This window comes from Falco naumanni, chromosome 6, assembly GCF_017639655.2.
Source record: "Falco naumanni isolate bFalNau1 chromosome 6, bFalNau1.pat, whole genome shotgun sequence".
NCBI lineage: Eukaryota > Metazoa > Chordata > Aves > Falconiformes > Falconidae > Falco > Falco naumanni.
In genome coordinates this window covers 31,240,935-31,261,141 of record NC_054059.1, presented here as the reverse complement: position 1 = coordinate 31,261,141, position 20,207 = coordinate 31,240,935, and the positions used below count along the sequence as shown (strand labels likewise).

The 20,207-nt window shown below is 35.6% G+C and overlaps 1 protein-coding gene across 1 annotated transcript in view; it reads left to right on the top strand.

Moving 5' to 3' along the window:
- The window catches only part of NBAS (NBAS subunit of NRZ tethering complex), a 183,642-nt gene that overhangs the window by 76,644 nt on the left and 86,791 nt on the right, over window positions 1–20,207 (top strand). Inside the window, exons 33-40 of the mRNA XM_040597509.1 lie at window positions 532–645; window positions 1,529–1,686; window positions 3,762–3,860; window positions 11,008–11,175; window positions 11,777–11,890; window positions 12,135–12,258; window positions 16,655–16,731; window positions 17,286–17,423. Of these exons, the coding sequence (XP_040453443.1) occupies window positions 532–645; window positions 1,529–1,686; window positions 3,762–3,860; window positions 11,008–11,175; window positions 11,777–11,890; window positions 12,135–12,258; window positions 16,655–16,731; window positions 17,286–17,423 (992 nt within the window). The remainder of the gene's footprint in view (window positions 1–531; window positions 646–1,528; window positions 1,687–3,761; window positions 3,861–11,007; window positions 11,176–11,776; window positions 11,891–12,134; window positions 12,259–16,654; window positions 16,732–17,285; window positions 17,424–20,207) is intronic.

Sequence of the window (20,207 nt, the reverse complement as noted above, 5' to 3'; positions counted from 1 at the left end):
GATTTGGATCACATTTGGCTGTGAAGTGGGAATTTAATCCAGGGCTTTGTATGCTGTACGAAAACAATTAAAATTTTCCAATTTTTTCTTTTCTTATGGTTCACAGAAGTTTTTTTCCTATGTCAGTGTTTTGATTTATGTCACTTACATATCAAAAATCGGCATTTAAGGTATCTTGGCCATCACATAAATACAGTTTTCAAAATTGTTGTTTGGGTTTTATGTGGTTGTTTCATGGGGTTTTTTTTGTTTTGTTTTTGTGAGGTGGTTTATTTTGTTGGTTTTTTTTTTTTTTTTACCTAGACATAACATGCTGTGTAATTTTCTTTTTTTTTAAGCCAGTTATGATGCCAGTGTTTTATACTGTTTTTATTGTTTCTTTCAGGAAAAAGCAGATAATTTTGTTTCTGCTTCAATTTCAAGATGTGCTTTTCATGTTGTGGCATATAGTTTTCCTAAGACATAAAACATCAAGTTTAAGTTGACCATTAATTCCAGTTAGCTAATAAAAATGTTGAATTTTTCTTACAGGAGATGATCAGATTGAGAGAAAAGGCCAAGTTTTAATCCTTTTAGTGGAACAAGCTCTCAGTTTCCAGGATTACAAAGCAGCTAGTATGCATTGCCAGGAGCTCATGGCCACAGGTGAAGTGAATAAATGGGGGTTGCATGGGATGATGATGGTGGTGGTAATCAGAGTTCTGACTCTTTGCTTACTGTGAAGTATTGCACTTCAGATTGGTCCATTTCATTCAAAAATTAGTTATGCTTTGTTTGTGGAAGTCAACTGGCATCTCCGTGGAATGGATGCTGTATACAGCAAATACTGTATGTGAGAAGATGGTTACATGTCTAATAGTTCAGTAACTTTAGGAAGCTTTTCTATATTCCTCTGGGAACCACAATTTTTATTCTTTCTACACTGTACCCATCTCAAGCAGATAAAAATATGTGACTGCAGCTAGCAGGAATGTACAACTTTTTAGATGTCTACCATTCTTTCAGAACTCTTAAAATACTTGTGCTATTTATGTAATTTGTATTTGTCTGGGGATGAGTGGAGATAAATGAAATATATGTGTCAAGGTACTAAAGAAGATGGGATTTGTTTCTTTGGCTCTTTTTTTTGCCTTGGGATTGAAGGGGGAAATTTGCGATGAATTGAGATTCTTTTAATATAGCAAGTGATACATTGTACTTTTTTTTTTTTTTTTTTAAATTTACAGCCACTCCAGTAAGGTGTTCAATATCATGCTGTTTTTCTTACTGCGGTGTGTAGGCTTACAGATGCCTGTTGTACTGATATCTACAATATGATAATAATTAATCTTCTATGTATTTGGTCAGTCTAACATTGAGTTACATCTCTGATTTATGGAGCCTTTATGGTTCTTTCCTTAGGGGATGTAAAGTGTCAGGACGAATGCCACATGCCCTCCTTTATCTCATCCAGTAAGAGTTATGCAGCATCTTCCTATCACTTGTGAAGCTTACCAACCTCAGAAGTATGTTTTGTATTCCCTTGTAGGTTATTCTAAGAGCTGGGAAGTATGCAGTCAGCTTGGGCAATCAGAAGGCTACCATGATTTAGGTATGCGTCAGGAGCTCATGGCTTTTGCTCTGACACACTGTCCCCCAAGTTCCATAGAGGCGTTGTTGGGAGTGAGCAGTTCATTGCAGACCCAGGTGGGTGTTCCTGAAACTATTTTCATGCAAGGTCAGTGCTTACCGAAGTAAAGGAGACTTGTGCTCATTTTGAAGTTTGTTCCCTTAAATTCCAGCCCCCTACAAGTTTATAATTGTTCTACTCTGTTTTTCTTCTTTCAGTGTTACATTTCAACAAATGAAGTCTCTTTATGAGCATTTTTATATGTTTAGTTGGCTTCTCCAGTAGAAGTGCAATTGTATTCTCTGCCTTTAGTACTTTTATTTTCTTTATTTATTGCCTCATTTAAATGTTTTATTTCCAAATGCGGTTAAATAATTTTTTCTGTGTTTTCCAAGTGTTTACACTTTCTGATGCAACTTCATTAAATGCCCATGTAAATGTCTATTAAATGTTTATTCAAACGTTTTCATGATCTCTACCCAATATACAATGAAATTCTTTTCCCACTCATTTCAGCCATGTAATGGTTTCAACAACTACAATAGGCTTTATGTTTGAGCCATATTAACTCTGCAATGACTGATGACTTAATAGAATCACATCTCAGGTGTTCAGCTGATCATAGTATGTATGTGAGAATGCATAATTGTGGCATTTAAATACAACTTATGCCAAGTGACATAGCAAACCTTCTGAAAACTTTTATTTGAAACTGCAGTGTGGTAATTTAGGTTGTCAAAACGTTCAATTTCTGTTCAGCGTAATTACAGCTTGGCCTACATACTATTACTTGTTTAAGATTTCATAATTGTATTAGTAGTCTAAGAATTCACAATGTTCATGTTTGTATTACACAAAGATAGGTCTGTTTTAGAGGGTTTGAATTCTGTGTTTGAACAACGGGGGAGAAGGGAGCAATGAGTACAGTACTTATGTAGTCTAAGGCACCTGCAAATGCATACCCTTTTTCCTTACAAAATTGCCTTTGTAGTAATGTGTATGAGAAATACAGGCAACATATGAAGGCAGTCTGTACTGCTTCAGGGACAGGGTAACATCAGAATAAAATGCTACAAAGAATTTGAAATAAAAGTCTATCTCCTGCAACCTATTTAATGTTTTATTTTTATCATGAAAGCACTCAAATTTGAGAGGTAAGTGTAATTATGAGCTTAAACACAAGTGGAATTATTGCGGAACTGATATCTGTACAATATAGAAATAAAAACTTGTTTCCCCCCTTATGTGCCTATACCTAGCATTAGAATTTGAAGTCAGACAAACTTTTGACAATGTATAAATGAAAATTAGTTATACTTTCTGTCAATTCACTGCTTCTATGTTGCTGTCTCATTCCTTCTAAAGGCTTCATGTCCTGGTAGTTGTAATGAAGTGCAGCTGCTCAGCCACTAGTTATTACCCTCTTGCATCCCACTTCTCCAACAGAAAAGATCCTCTGTCTTCTCCATTCACAAAACTTGAGGCTGAATCTTGCTCAGGTTTCTTTGTTAGTGCAGTATCATTTGTAGCAAAAGTGCAGTGATGATTCATGTAATATTTGCCCCAAGAAGCCAAACCTAAGTAATGATTTCTGTCAAAGCATGTTTGCTCAGTTTCTTCTGCAATTACTTTGTCCATAAAATAAGCATAAGCTTTTCAGGTCTGTCCATTAATTGTCCTACATGTTCTGTCTCTGTATGTAGGTAGATAGATATATGCTGAAAAACCTTATCAGAAAGTCATGCTAACTATATGATATTGAACGACTGTGTCTTTTGCCCACAAAACTACAATCTTGTGTAACACTTGCTTGGCAGCTCCACAGAGGCACAGTTCAGATAATGGCTGTTTTTCATGTAAGTTCTTTAGTTATCATAGTATAGCAGGGTGCATATAATTTTTTTTAAAATATCTTACATTATGTGAAAAATATTGCACAAAAATCACAGAGAAGGGAAGGTGGTTTTGTCTGGGGCTACAACAGTGAGGGGATGCCAAAGATACCTATGTGTTCTTCTCCCTGTCTTCTCCCACACCCTTGTTTTTCTGTCATGGAAGCTTTTACATCAGAATTTCTTGCATTTCCTACGACATCAGTCATACTTCTTACATTTTGTTATTTGACTGGTAAGAGATTATTTTGTGTTTATAGATTCTTTATCAGGCTGTGAATTACCAGTTCCTTCCTTCAGAAGGAGGTGAGAATGTATATGCCTCAGGACCGTCTTCACTGATCAGTAAGGATACAGAGGTAAGCTTTAAAGAGAGTTTTTGGAGTAATAATTATTTTGTTCTGCATTATGAAGAGCTGGATTTGATTTTTTTAGCAATATCTACCTGTTTACTAGATAAAATGCACAACATAAAAGAAATCTACTATTTTCTGTTCTTAGATTGTTGTAAGTTCAAGGTTTTGTTTATGTCTTTATAGTTAGTCTGGTGCAATTTTTTTATTGCCTCTTCCTACGCAGTCTTAGCACCACAGGAAAAAAAACCACCACAAACCCAGAGGCAGAAGAGGAAAGTGCCAAAAAAATTAACATGATAATATACATTAATGTTGATTTGATTTTTGACCTGTCCCAGTTGCGAAGCAAAACACTTGAAAATAAGCCTAAGCTAAAATTTAATAAAAAAATGCCTTGAATTAAACTTACTTTTCCCTTTTGTTCTGTGTATCATGAAGTTTGTGTCTTCTTTGCCATTTTATAACTTCCATATATTGCATCTGAAACTATTTCTATGTGTAAGATCAGGAGAAATATAGAGTGTTTTGTGGGAAATAGAGGCAGGGCAGCAGGAAAATAGGCTGCTATTATTCTTTCCACTTTTCATGTTTATTGTTTTAAGTTTGTACATGTACAATTGCAAGTATATTTCTCTCTTTAAAGAAGATGTAATTACCTATTTATGAAATTCTAAGTTTAATTTTATTCTTTTCTGTTTAATTAAGGTTTTCTGTAGATAATGAACAGATCTTGGGTGGGGAGAAGGGTGGTAAAAGCCTTAAAGACATACAGGAAAGAACAGAGAGAGAAAGAAAGAAAGAAAGAAGGTGGTTCATGTTGCATAGTCTGGCGTTTTTAGAAGAGTATCTTGAGCTGCAGTCACCTTAATGTCACTATACCCTTGGGTAATTTTTACCAATGACAGTGTAGATGAAACACACTAGTCTTTGCCTTTTAGTGTACTTAACATCATGTGGCTTAAAAACCCACACCTCTCCTTCATGTTGTTGGAGTGGTAAGAGAACTTCTATGCCTCTGTTTTGTGTATGTTTTATATATGTATAGGCATACATACATTGTATACATATATGTGTATGTAAACATGCATATACATGTTTGCATATATAAAAAATAAATAGGCAAGAAAGCAAAATACCGCTGAAAACAGTATTCAGGGGAAAAGAGCTAAACACCTTAACTGCTAGAGTCATTGCTATGAAGAACAGGTCTGTTTCGCTGGCAGGAGTGCTTAATATTTTCTGGAAATTGGTAAATGAATCTTTCTGAGGGGAAGATTATTAAGTAGATGTTAAAATTGTTCAACTTTCTGATGTGGATGCATGTGTTTACAGAGTTTTAATGTATATAACAAACTGTCATGCATCACCTTTCATATGCTGTAGTGCTATTTACTGTGTTGTGACAGAACAATTAGACTTGCATAAAAATGATTCAGAAACTTATTCAGAGGTTTATCAGAGTTGAGTAAACTCAATAATTAAATTTATTATCCATTCAGTTTGGATATCTGAAGCAATTTTCATTATGCTAAAGAATTCACATTCGGAAATTTGTTCGATATTTTTTTTTTCCCCGCCCTTAGTTGTGGTTGGTTGACTGTTTAGAATTGGAATTAGGTAAGCAGTTGACCTGACAAGTTTGTATGTTGCTGCATTGAGTTTTTTATTTCTTTCTGTTTAATACAGTTTCTTGGCATGTCGTATTTCAGACTGTTAGACTATGAAATGAGTTCTGTATATTTGCTAATTCTGTCTTTTTGTTCTCTCCCAGTTAACTTAGTAGGGATTTATAGCTTCTTTCATTTCTTGCAATGACACAGGGGGAAAGGGCCCAGAATTTAGTCAGTGTATAACCCTTCCTTTGTTACAGACATCTGAAATGTTAGAAAAGCAATATATTTAATAACTCAGTTTCTCTGACTTAACCGAATCCCGTGTCTGCAATCCCCATAGTTCCACTTCAGCTAATTCCTCGTGCTTCACTTTCATTGTCTTGTACAGAATTTCAATTCCTTCAAAGAAAAAACTGTAAGACTTTTTCCCTTTCTTTTTCTCCTTTCTTTTTCACTTATGTCCTGATTAACTTAGAGTATCATTTTTTCGAGGATTTGACAAATGTTTTTCTTTCGTAGTTGTTGATACCTTTTCAAATTAGTGCTCTAAGTGTAATTTTTCTTATCTTGACTTGACTAAGCGTCTTCTGTCATACATGTGTTTGGGCATCCCTTTCTCTGTTGCATTAAAAATACCTATCTGTAAGTATATCAGTTTTCCCTTCCAAAGCTTTAGTGACTTTTTTTCTACTCTTCTTACCTTCATCTAGTATTGACTCATTAGTTGCTGCTACCTTTTTTTTTTCATTATAGTAACTTACATCACCAGCTCGCCATACTTGTCAATCATTCTTCTCTTGAACTCCTCTCTAGAAATGTCTAAACTAATTTCATTTTTTTTAAGTTTTTCCTCTAAAAACTTTTTTCCCATTAAACTTCCAGAAATCTTAATAGCAGCTGGCTTTATAACTCCACAGATTGCATAGAAATGTGTCATTTAATACTGCTGTCATATTGCCTTCAGTATAATTTTTCTCCAAGTTTTTGGTGGTTCTACTTCGAAGGAAATTCCTGATTGCTATGATAAAGATGCACTTAATTATTCTGTAGGAGCTAACCTATTTGCACAAGAATGTACTTCATTAGCTTAGTGTCAGCTTGTCACCGTTGATTGAACTAGTGGGATCCATTGGAGGAATTATCTTTTGGAAGCTACAATGATTCTCACATAGCAGACTATTTTTAAGCAAAATGCTAAGTTTCCCCAATCTGCACCCTTTTTTCTTTTTGTTGTATGTGACAAATGCATTGACAACTAATCTACGCTTCTCAAAATATCTCAGTAAGAAAATTAAGGTCTTGATAATGAAAAGCATTTCAGCATATTATAGCTAACATCTGATTAAAATCTAATGCTTAATCATGAAATGCTGTGTTGTGTCTAAACAGTGGAAACAATAACCTTCGATTGCCTTGTGATCTCTGACTTTGTTAAATGTGCAGAATAGTTAAAACATGCATTACATCTAAGAAAAATATTTATCTTTTACATATCTGAATGTGAAAACTTAATTACTGTAACATGGCACATCAGCAGAAGAGAAATCTAGGGTCTCACATTCCCTTGAAAACAAACTCTTTTGATAGGAGAGCAGACATAGTTTCTAGAGGAGAGTATCTTAAAGTTATAGGAATGATTTTCTTAAATGTTGCTTAAAGAAAAGAAAATTCCCAATTAACAGAGTATTAGCATCTTCTTTGCTTTTGCATTTTTTCCCAAGCACTAGGTCTGGGGAAAGACAGGATCTTTTAAACATTTGTATACATTAAATTGGTATGTCATGCATTTTTATCATTGCTGGTTAGAAATGCTTAGGGAATGTTGTGTTTGCGGCACGCACTGGGAACTCTTCAACCTGGAGTCTTTGGAGCCTCAGGGCAAAAATAATGCTCCAGCTGCTGTTTGAAATAGTTATGCTTTGGGTTTGTTTGGTGGGTTTTGTTTTGTTTTTTAATTTTATTTATTTTGAGATTAACTGGAACTGTGTTTTGTGGTTTAGTAAATGTACTGGTTTTAATTCTGTAATAAGTAACTTAAAATTCTTCTCGTGGGAAGAGGTAGCTGTAATTCCTGAAGAAATAGTGTTCATTAACAGTGTCACAGAACTCTTGTGCAGAGGAGAAAAATCTAAACGTGGAACTCTATACATGCACTATTTAAGCTCCTGTTGTAGTCAGTGGAGGTCCAGTATATGATGCATAGAGAATAATGCAGCTAATCAGCCATTAGGTGCTTGTTGCAGTTACTTAATCATAGATATCAGCAATTTGAGATAGCCCAAGTTATCCTCCTCCTTTAGCTACTGATCCAAAAAGTCTACGTCCTCTGTCAGATCTACAAGTGTGTTAAGCAGGTATCTTTATTACTGCCATATATCTCAGTCATCAAAGCCTACGTTTAAGCAGCTGAATCAAATGCATTGTGTATGCTTAAGGCTGGGTTACTTTTTTGGTTCTAGTGACGTTAAAGTCCTAATAAGAGCTTAGACATCCAGTGTCACCTGAATTTTAGTATTGTCATCTTGAGCTGAATCTTTTCGATAGTCTCTCATCTAGGGTCTGGTTTATCTTTGCAGGAGTGGAGTTTTCAATTAGACCGGTTCATCAGCTGTAACATACCTTACAAAAAGAAAAAAACACACACACCCCCAAAAACCCCCAAACCAAACCCCTCCCAGGCATAAAACATAAATGTAGGTTAAACATTAATATGTATGTAAAAGAAACTATTTCAAAATCCTATTTTCCAATGGAAGTATCAAAAAGGGAAAAAGAAAAAGGAAAACTAATACTTGATGTTCTGTCTTATGAACAGAATCTGTTCCACTTTGCTTTGTTTCCTTTATAGTCTTACGCGTTGAGACATTATGCAGTAAGGTGTATACAGTGTATGGTTTTTGCATGCTTTAATCCTTGCACCTTCAGTAATTGTTGTTTTGTAATTGTAAAAGAAAAAAAAATAATCCGTATTACAGGTGTTCTGATTTGTTACTCTGTCTTCCATGTTTATTTAAAATGTAGGTGGCTTTGTTATTTGTCGTTGCATTGGACTGGTTGGAATTATATATATGTGTATGTATGAAAATACGTATAGATATAAAAATATTTTACCTGTTATTTTAGAGTATCTTGATAATTCAGAATTTGTTGACTGACTTTTTTTTACACTGATTTAGATTCATTCAAAATTTTAACCTGCTATTATTATTTTGTTTTTAACCTGATGTACTTAGTTTTATAAAAGATACCAGGAAGAAATGATAATTTCCTCGAAACAGCTCTCAAGACGTCCAAACTAAATTCCTCCTGACAATACAATTAAAGGATGCAAGTTGTCTTAAGATAGGATCTCAAACAATCTTTAGGAAATAATTTATTTTATGAGAGATTGATTCAGGATAGCAAAAAGTTATAGCCTTTAAATGTTGCTGTTCCAGGTACACAGAGGAATGGCTTTTTAGAAAACAGAATTCTTATTTGTGCAGAGAAGACTGTAATTACTTGTTAAAGTTGAAATTGTTTTTAGAGAAGATCAGTAGAGTTTATCTGATAGCAGCAGAGCTATAGAAACATACACACTAGCATACAAATTAGTCCATTAGTTTTCACACTACTGAAGGAGGTTTATTTTAAGAAAATTTATTTTTATAGAATCGTTTGGGTTGGAAGGGACCTTAAAGTTCATCTGTTTCCACCGCCCCTGCCATGGGCAGGGACACCTTCCACTAGACCAGGTTGTTCAAAGACCCATCCAGCCTGGCCTTGAATGCTTCAAGTTTTGCTCGAATGCAGTTGAGAACTTGAGCGGTACTTTTTTTTTTTCCTGGTTCTGTTTGGTTTAGTTTTGGTTTATTTTTTTTCCCCATGAAAAATTTTCAGTGTCCTGCAGCATCTACTTGAAAAGGGAGGCAGAGAGAAAACTTAGTATTCTGTATACAACATTTAAAATAAATGACAATAATCTTTTGTACGAAGTAACAAGAGTGGTTTACTTAACATACAAACAGGAAATTCTCTCCCACACCCCAAGCCACCAGACCTATGATTTTCGGTTGCTTTTAACTTTTCAGAGGAGTAAAAATACTGGCATGTTGTAATTGGCATTAATTTTCTTTATTTGGTCAAGTAAAAGCTGAAATTTCCAGTTTAGCCAGTCAGTTCATTAGTGGTACATTCGTGAAATGCAGAATGTAGTTTCAGAAAGGACTGAAAAAATGCTGAAGCCTTAATGGAAAGAAGGATTTAAGATGAACCTGCTACTTCAGTGGTCAGCTTGAGGCTGTGATTTACTGCATACTACAGTAAAAGGTACTAAATATAAGTTTGTCTGCAGTGAAATTCTGCCTTACTGAAGCTAACGTGTTTTGTCGCTGAGCTTATGGTAGGGGACGTAATTCACTGAAGTGTAAAGACACCTTTTTGGGCTGGAGGCTGGAATTTTGTCATGAATTAGTATGTTGTAAACTAATACCTCATATTTAGTTATACATGTAGAAATTTTCTATTTGAATACACTTCAGTGTGTGGGGAGATGAATAATAGGGTTGTTGGTGAGAACCATTGGATATAAAGCTCTTGAACTTTGCTGTATGGAGGAAAATACTTATTTTTTTCTACTGCTGAAGACAGTGTGTTTACATTAGCATACTAATTATATATTCATGTGTAACGTGCAAGCCTTGTAAAGCATGCAATTAATGCTAAACCTTTCAGGACAGAAATAACACAGATCAACCAACATGAGTGTTCTGGGTATTATTTAAATGCTTTACATGAGGTAAAGCTGATAGCCAAAGCTCCATTTTTGGAACGTGTTCTGCTTTTAAGAATTGACTTACATGTGAGTTTACTGAGTGAAAACGTTTTGCAGGATCATGTGTAGACATGTATGTGCATGTATTACAGAAGCAGTTTGCAACTGGGGGTAGGCTGGGGTCTCTGTTCTTTTTTGCAGTCTTTTAGGTTTGCTGTATCTGGTATCTTCTAAATGCTGACTACAGAATTTCAAATCTTGATGATTCTTTTTCACTTGGTCTGGAGATGAATGTTTACATCTCTTCTCATTTTCCCTACTGAGAATTCAACTTAATTAATGCTGCCTCTGTACAAATACAAAATTGTGTCTACTATCAGCTTTCTTGAATTACTGAAAATTAATTTTAGCATGCTCAATCTGCTCATTTGTAGAGACATCATTATTTTAACAGAAGCATTCAACAATTATGTAAAACATTACCATTATAAACTTTGGAATTAAAACCAGCTGTTGTCTGTGGAAACAGGAGATTATAACTGAAAAAGGGGCAAAATGTTCTGTTGGTCATGCTGGTAACTTCAGATTGAAACTCCTAAACCACTTTTAACTTGTTTTTTGTTTGTCTTTGACAGCTGCTGCTTAAATTAATGATCATTAAAGTATGTTACTAACATAGTATCTTAGTATTATGCATAGAACTCTAATGCATTTGCCTTTAGATCATTAGCCTAATTAAAGCATGAGTCTAACACTTGCCATTGTGTGTTGGATATGCTCACAGGATGAAACCAACACCACCTCTAGCCAGTCTGCTGATTTGTTGTACTGGACGACTTCAAAAACCATGAAGGTGTTGTCTAACACAACTATGACTACAAAAGCCATGCTGCATGCTGTCAGTGATGGACAGTGGTGGAAGAGATCGTTAACTTATCTTCGACCGTTACATGTAAGGGATTGCTGATGTGTCTCTGAGCGTTTACACATTCAATGATACATTAGTATAAAAGCTAGGCTGTTTTGTAGTATCTGCTACCTGAAGACCTCAAATCAATAAATGAACTAGAGACATGATGGGATTGTTTGCAAGCAAACCCCAATTAAAGAAGGGGTCTAAAGCTGTTTCTTTTTCTTGTTTTCTAATCTGTTTCATCCTGCTTTCTTAGCATAGCGTGGGAAGGCATAGTTGAAATTTGGCAGAACTTCGAAACTTTGAGGAAGGAAGCACAGCAAAGCCCGATCTTTAAATGCTCTTTTTTTATATTGAAAGCCGTTCCTTTTCAGTTTCTCTTTTCTACCTTCTCTATCTCAGTGGATTTTCTATAGTGTTCATGATACTAGTTTTTCTGATAGTACTTCTAAACATGATTCTCTTTCCTTTAAGGATACTGGACCTCGTTCAGCATTGGTATATGTAAGATGATACCTATCTTACTCCCCACTGAATTAAACTATATTTTCATTTACAGCTGTTTCCCTTCTGAGCAGCAGTTACAGACTCTTTAATGAGCTCTTTTACAACTAGGTTCAACTATGCTTATTTTTCCCAGGGCCAAGAATTTGGAGATGTGTTAAAAAGTGGGCCTGAAGAAAATGCCATTGTGGAAAAACAAGGCTGTCATCCATTTTACGAGTCTCTGATTGCTGATCCATATGTTGCAGAAGTAAGTTTCTGTTAGAGTTCTGAAGTGTTAGTTTTTGTTGAGATGTTATAATTAAGTAAAAATACGGATTTTGGATTATTTGTGTGACTTGAAATTTTGTGCAATAGTAGGAAAAAATCGAAAAATAAACAGAAAGGAAAGCAAATGCAGGAACTAAGGCAGATAATTGCATCCAATTCAGGTGAGCCAAATAGAACTTCAGGGTATAGTGCACGTGTGTCAGTTACCTTTATTTTACTTCTAGTCTGAAATCAGCTATGGCACATACCAGAACAATTCTTCAGAAAGCTTTGCGGAAGTATTGCTGAGAACAGAGAAACTGACAGAAACAAAGAGTGAAGGGAAAGACCTACTTCCAACTACAGAAGGTATGGGTACATTTATATTCATTCCTGTATTTACTATATATAGTAAACACATGAGAATCTGTGGATGGCTTTAAATATGGAGAGTTGCACACAATGATCTGAAGTATTGTCTAGGCGTTTTGTATGAATTGGTATCCAGTTTAACATCTGAAGTTCCTAAGTAGTCTTGATAGAAGTATCTGCAGAGTTTTCAAGAGAAGTGGTATGTTTAAAGTACCTCAGTAAAGACTACAATCTGAAACTTGAAAGTTGGCTTTAAATGAGCAGAAACTGGTGTTTGGGGGCTGACAAAAATACAGATGTTGTGTGGGGGGGAAGGTTTTGTAAGTTTCCTGAATACTACCATGTGTAGATATTTAAATGAAAATTGGCAACCCAGTGTTAATGTTATTTGTATGTATGCCTGTGTATTCACTTGTTGAAATTGTGTGCCATTGTGTATACAGCTTTCAGTATTGCAGGGTTGTTACAGTATTTTATTTCCTAATTAATGCATAACTGCAGCTTCTGGAATCATCAGAACTTCTTCTGAAATTTCTACATTTTTATAGGTTATACTTAACGGTTTGTTAACTGAAACAGTTTCACTTTTTAAAAAACAACAAACCACACAAAAACTACCTATGATTGTTTGTCTTTCATTTTGGCTATCTCCTGCTGGTTTAAGGAATGAACTGTTTAAATATTTACATGCTGTTAGTGTCTCTTGAAGGAAGAAAACTGTATTATTTTACTCTGTGGTAAGTTCTGCCATGAAAAATCAGTATATTAAATCACTTGCAATATGAGAAAAGTTTCAAGTGAGACTTTCTTCATTAGCCACAGTTTTATTTGAGTTGTTTAGTGAAAACCAACATATTTGTCTTACAAGTATACGATTCAGTAGTTTGACATATATGGTATTTCTACAGATAACCTGTACAGTTGTGATAGAATAACATGAATTGGAAAAGGTCAGCAACAGCTTGCATAAATGGGGATGTGTTCACATTTTGTTCCTTTCATACTCTCTTAATGCGAAAGTAGTTTCAAATCAGTACTTATGATCTCTTTTCTTGCATGTAGAAAGCCCATAGGCTTCTAGCTGTGATTGCTGTGTCTTAAAGGAGGGGGAGGCAAGGATTAAAAAGCATTCGTTGCTTGCTTAGGACAGCTGATGTTAGTTGGCAGATCTTTGGTAATACTTCCTGCTCCAGCTTGAGTAATTGGAACTGGTTTACAATTCAGTGGCTGCCTTTGAGGTGTAAATCTCAGTTTTGGGGACTTGTGCTTGAAGAAGAAATTGTAGATTCCAGCTTTAGTCTTTGAGCCTCTATCTTCCTCCTCCTAAGTGTGCAGACAACTGCTTTTGCAATGTTAATACTTCTGTTCTCTTCTAACACTCTTATTCTATAGTCAGTCTGAATTTCGCTTACAAGTCCCTCCAACTGTGTTAGGGAATTGAGATTTCCGTGTTTTCCTCTGGAAAACAGAGGTGTATTTATTCTGTACTCTGCAGTCCCGTATGACACTTCTGGGTAGTCAGTAGGCAGCATTCTTACACATACAGTCTTAGTGTGACCGAGGCAGTGTTGTGCATCCCTGTTTTGTTGTGGTTGTCTTTTTCTGTAGGGCTTAGGGATTTGAATGGGGAGGTTGAAGATGAAATTTGAATAGAAAGTTACTACAAACACTGCATTTCATTGCAACCGGAGTAGGTACTAAACTCACAGTAAACCCAGGACACTTGGCCATAACCTATCAGTCCTCAGGAGTTTTAGAGCAAAGAATAGCTTAATGTTTTCCATGATTTTGTAATTGGTTACAGATATGACTGTTTCACTGAAATACATACTTTTTAAGTTTAGTGAGATTTTATCACATGCTAAATGAAGAATTGAAAGCTTGAAGCAGTTTTTGTGGTTTTTTTTAGAGAGAGAAAAAAAAAGGAAAGAGCTGAAACTTTCTAGGGATTGATAAATTCCAGTTATCAGAAATTATAATTTTCTTTCCTACTTTGCCTTCCAAACAGTCTTGTGGCATAGAGACCTGCACAGGAAATAAAAATTACTTTTAAAATTAAACTTTTTTTTTAGTGTTTTCCTAAGGAAATATTGCTTGTGAGACAGCAGCACTGGCTCTTTGTTTGTCAGTGCTTGTCCTTCCTGGTTTACCAACCCTGTAATGTTTAATCCCTTGGGCAAATTTCAAATTTTGCAGTGGTCTGAAATGATACTAAGTTCCTGTAAATTTTGTGAAGATGTATGAAAGGACAGAATGGCATCCTGCTAGTGACCATAGCCTGTGATTCGAACTCAGCCCTGTTAGACATCAGAGAATTCCCGTAGGGCTTCACTGAGAAACAGAAAACTGAAGTTGATCTTTGTGTATACACGTGTGTTTGTGTGTACATAAAGTAGGCATCTGTGTATGGATATATTAACACATCTGCACACAAACACACAGAACACTTATATTTTTTTAATTAGTACAGGGGATTTTTTTTTTTTAATCTCGGGATGACAGTGGAGGCAGGTCTTAACTGCATTCTGGCAACAGGGGTGTCTTTGTGTTGAGCTTAATGCAAGAGTATGAATAACATTGTTTTCTGGCTTGTACTGGTGCTATGTTCTCTGTCAGGATTGCTACCTGAAAGGTGAAGTTATAGTTTTGCTACTGTGGCTGTTACCATGTTAAGGATGTTAAGCTGGAAGAGAGCCCACAGTTCATCATTCCCAAGGCTTTGCAACTGCTAATTTTGCAGAGAAATGGAGAAGGAGTTGGAGCCCAGATTCTTCTTTCCCTTTCCCCATTTTTTTCTGTTCAACTAGAGGTGGTTATAGGAATATATAAAGTAACTTCACTTGTGCTCAGAGTAGGAAATACCAATTTTGCAAACTAATTCATCAAGATTTTAATATTAGGTATTTCTAGAGTCCTATTACCTTTTTTAGGACGGTATACAGGTTATTTTGAATGTAGCAGAAACAAGCTATCAGGAGCAAGAAACTCTTGGTAAAAGTTAGAAGCATGAGCATAGGTGCTGTTGGACAGGCTTGTATTTGCAGTAACTGACATATTGCCATGTAGACAGCCTCTGTGATGACCTGTCATATAGAAATTTGGGTTTTGTTTCTGGCTGAGGGCCAGCATGTAAATCCACTTCAGGCTGATGGCAAATTAATGATAATCTGAAAATTATAATTGGCCATTCAGGCCTTTTATAAATCATTCTTTGGAACAAAGAATTCACTGGGGGGCTCTGTATATAAAGTAATCAGATCTCTTGCCAGCATTCCCTCAAGAGTAGTTTGTGTAGTGTGGGAATATAGGTATTTGAGACGTCCTTAAAAATAAAGCTAAATTGCTGGAAGGTAGCTTGTACAGATTAGAATAATCATAAAAAATACGATCTATAAAAAAATGGAACCATAATATTATTCTTGCAATATATTTAAATTCCTTATTCAATTTCTGGTCCAGGGTTCATAAGATTTTTTTGAAGTTGTCCCTGGAACTAATAATTTAGACTTTTTTTTACCCCAAAACCTGAATATTAAGTGTGTCATGAGAATCATTATTCTGTAATTGTTTGTTGGAACCCTGGTAGCAACAGGGTGATGCTTGACTTCAGTACAGAAGTGCTGAGAGAGAGATCCTGTTACTAATTAACAAATTCTGGGGGTTTACATTGTGTCTGTGTATCACTTCTATTTGTGGAATGTAAGTTATAGTGGGGCTTTTTAAACAAAAAAACCCACAAGTTTGGCATCTATAATGTAGGAAAAGCAGGTACTTTTTCTGCCAGTTTTACCAGAAATATATATTTTTATAATCAGAATAATTATTCTTCCATGCATTAATTTCTGCTATGTCATTGTGCTCGTGCTTATGTTTGCGGTAAATGGCAGGACCTGGTTTTGGTGTTCCACTGATCTTATTTAAAATTCGTATGACACTTGCAGGTTTGGTTCTGTGGTTTGGGTTTTTTTTCATTTTTTTTTTAAGACAAGTTTTTGATGTGGTTTGTTGTGTGAATTAGAGCTCAGGTTTGAAGAGAGGACTTTTTGTACCGTTCCTCTGGTTATTATCTTTGAACATTTAAAACATAACTGCATTGATTTTACAAACAAAATATTTACCTATCATAAATTGGTACAGGTGATAACTTTATGGCTTTGCTTAGCATCTGTTACTGCACAATCTCATTGTTTGGTTAATGCATCAAATGCTTTGCCTGGAAGTCAAGGTAAAGCTGTGCTTCAGTTTAATTACATATTACCTGTTCCTGGATTGCACTATAAGTGTTTAATTAAGTATGTAGAGCTTTTCAAGCTGGTATCTAATAAAATAGGGTTACACTGAAAAAATTTCATTTGATGAATCAAAGCTTTTTTCTGCTCCTTATATGTTGCAGTTTTGCTACAACTGGCAAGCGATGCTTTACCAAATGATACGGCCTTGTCTCTTGCCTATTTGCTTGCACTGCCACAGGTATGTTGATAGTGATTTTGTTTCTGTTTTTTTGCCAGGAAAGACTATTCATAGCATTTCAAAATTCCATTAAAAAAAAAAAAAAGTCATTTCCTTAGGGTTTTAAAATCTTGATTCTTTGAATTCATTTAAATACACTTTTTGATAGATTGGGCTGGTACATTTAAAGGGAACTCTGAACAAATGCTGTTGGACTGGCTTGTGAACATGGCACTGGCAAAAAGACACATTTTCTTACTTAAAATAGTTGTCTGGCCACCTGACTGACAGTTCTAACGTAGCTCAGAAAGGTGGATAATTAGTTTGTGGTATAGAAGCAGCAAAACTGTAATTGGAAGAGCATTTTGGTTAGGTGTTTGTGCAAGAGTGTGAGAAACATTGTAATATAAAATTATCTTTGTGTGTTTGTGTATGTTACTGATTTACTTCTGTGCCAGAAAAACGTAGTCACAGCTATTTCTAAGTCACAGCAAGTAGCTTTTTAGAAAGTTTGTGCACTTAATGTTGTATGCTTATTAAATCTTTCATCTAAATTAATGCTTTCTTTCTCCTAGGTGGTAGATGCCAACAAATGCTTTGAAAAGCAATTACATTCTGCGTTATCTCTCCAGCTGGCAAGTTATTACTATAGCCTGCAGATCTATGCTCGTTTGGTACCATGTTTCAAGGACAAATGCCACCCTCTCTACAGGGTTAGTACTCTTTCTTTTTAAAACCATATTCATTAATGTACAGCATTAAAGCTATTCTGAAAAACCAGTACATGAGTTAAGCCTGTTAAGGAGCTGATCTGACTTACACTGTGAGAAGTCTTTTAAGTTACACGTAATTATGCTTCTACAGTGCTGTAAACAGACAAGTACTTCACAATTTGTGGAGGAGTTTTTGAAGCACAGTGTCAAGTGTCATTTGTAGGTAATAGCACTGTCAGTCTTCAAAGTAGCTTATAAAAACTGAGCAATAATGAGCATAACCTGTGCTGCTATCTTGCAATACTGATACAATATAATACTTCCTGGAAGAGTCAAGTGTCCATTTCAGCAAGAATGGTGCTATGCAAAAAGTTTCTGTAGCCTTCCGTGAGGTGTGCTATTTTGTATTTCAGTTTATATATGGTGTTTTGAGAATTCATCCTCATTCATTGATGAATTGGTTGATTTCCTTTGACAAGTGTCTCTTTTTGAAAAGGCACAGCTTTCCCTCTTATTCGTTGCCTGTCATTAAAGCAGTTACACGGTAAACTTGGAACTAAATTGAAGAGGTGACATACAAAGATTTAACATGGCAGCATTTGCCATTTCTGCCAAGATACTAGAGTAAAAACTCTTCTTTGCCACTCCAAGAGCCTTTCTGAATTTACACCGATTCTTTTTTTCTGCGCACAAGCTCTCCGGACTGCTTGGTTTTCAGCAAAGATGAATCACTAATCACCACTGTGGCATGAGAGCAGATTTTGTTTTTTTTTCCCTGTGTTCAGAATGACTGCTGATTTACAGAGGAAAGCCTGTTTTGGTATTTGCCCAGTTCTGCAAGTAGGCCGCCTTTCATGTTCCTGCTGAGATTTGCATTCTTTCCATCTTCTGTTTAGACGCTAAGGGAAAACTTAGCTCACAACTGAAATTTGGGGGGCTTGCAAAATATGTTGGTTGTGAGGAATTAATTCATGTTTGTTAAGTAGCTTTCCCTGAGCTGACGTCCACCTGCTGCAAGACACCTTTGATGGGGAAAAAAATATATTTTTTTTTTAGTTTAGCATTTTGAAACAGTCTTATTTTATAGAAAGAGCTGTGAATCCTTTTGAAAGAGGAAGTCATAAGAGCAAGGATGGTAAAGATGGATTGTTTCTGCTCCAACTGCTGTTTAATAACCAAAGTCTTATCAGTAGCACCATGTAGTTTATCTCTTACTGATACAGTCTTTGGCTAAATCTTTTGTTCCATCTTGGTAAAATACTGTATGCAACTGTGATAAGCAGTGGATTCTAAGTTTGCTAAAAAGAATGTGCTATGTTTAAGTACTATTTGCAAAACAGTAGCTTTTGAAAACAACTGTATGAGAAGATCCTGAATGAAGAGCACACCAAGAAAGGGGGGGGGGGAGGGGGGAAAACCTGAATGCCCAGTAAGACTCTCCCCCCACCCCCCAAAAAAACCCCAACAAACCCCCAAAACCAAAACCCAATCAACCAAACAAAAAAACCACAAAACATCCCCCCCCCCAACCCCACAAAACCCCCCCACCAACCAACCCAGACTTAAATGCTTAGTTTATACTGCAAAACAGCCATTTGAGTAAATGTACACTTAAATGCTGGTAATAAAGAATGGCTCTACTTACAAGTTGCTGTCCTCAATGCCATACCAGATGCTGTTCATGGAAATAGATCTAGCCATGGTTTTTGGTTTTGTGTTTCCAAAGAGCTCTGTGGGGGTTAAAAAACCATTGCTCTTAATCTTTTATGGTACATACTTTTATGAATATGATAAACTCAACTGTATACGTCATTACATAGTAGATTGTCTTCCAGCTCTTGCCACTAGTGTCTTGCTTCACCTTTATCTTAAAACTGTTCCGTAAAGCAGAAATGTGTACCTAGGCCATTTTAAATGTATCATTCAAAGCTGTGCATTGTTCTTAGAAGATAATTGAGTGTGGTTTTTGGGTGAGAGTGTGTAACCAATCCTTCTCCACACCCCCACCCCAAACCTTTACATATTCAGTAAAGATTTAAATCTGGCACTTCAGCCACATGCTTAGAAGGTGGATCCTCGAGATAATAGAGCATTTATTTCTGTTTAGCAGCATCTGAGTCACAGTGTGATTTCTCCAATCGGCTGAATCAAGTACCCTGCCTGAAAACTCTAGCTGAATTTATAAGAAGCTGTAAAGAGGCATGGAAAAAGTCTACATTTCCTTTGTTTACTTTAAAATAATACTGTGTAAATCTTTCAAAACAGTAAATGAGTACATCTGGCATAATGAGAGATACGTTCTCAGAATGAAAATGACAGTTGTGTTATAAGGATAATGGGGAGTAGTGGGGGAGAGTTCCCTTTCAGCTGGCTAAGATAGACATTTAGGACTTGGTCATTAGTCAAGAAAGACATTTTGAAGGAATGATTGGGTCTGTTGCGTGAAGGCTTGATTATGTTTTTTTTTTTAAACTGCAATGTGAAATACCTACAGCTAATATCTGCACATCAAAAAAGAATCATAAATTGCCAAAAATTCTGATTAACTTTTTTGTACTGTTGATGTCCAAAAGGAAATCAGCTTGATAATCAAGTTATTACTTTGCTTTAAGGAGAAAAAAAAGGATTTAGGTGTAAAGCGCTGCTTCAGTTTTGTACTCAAGACAATTTTGAATTTTAGTTGTTATAATAATATGAACATAATAGTTATAGTTTAGGGCATCTGACCTGTATCAGTTTCTTCTCCTGAGTAAGATGTTAGATCTCTACAAATGAAACCATAGG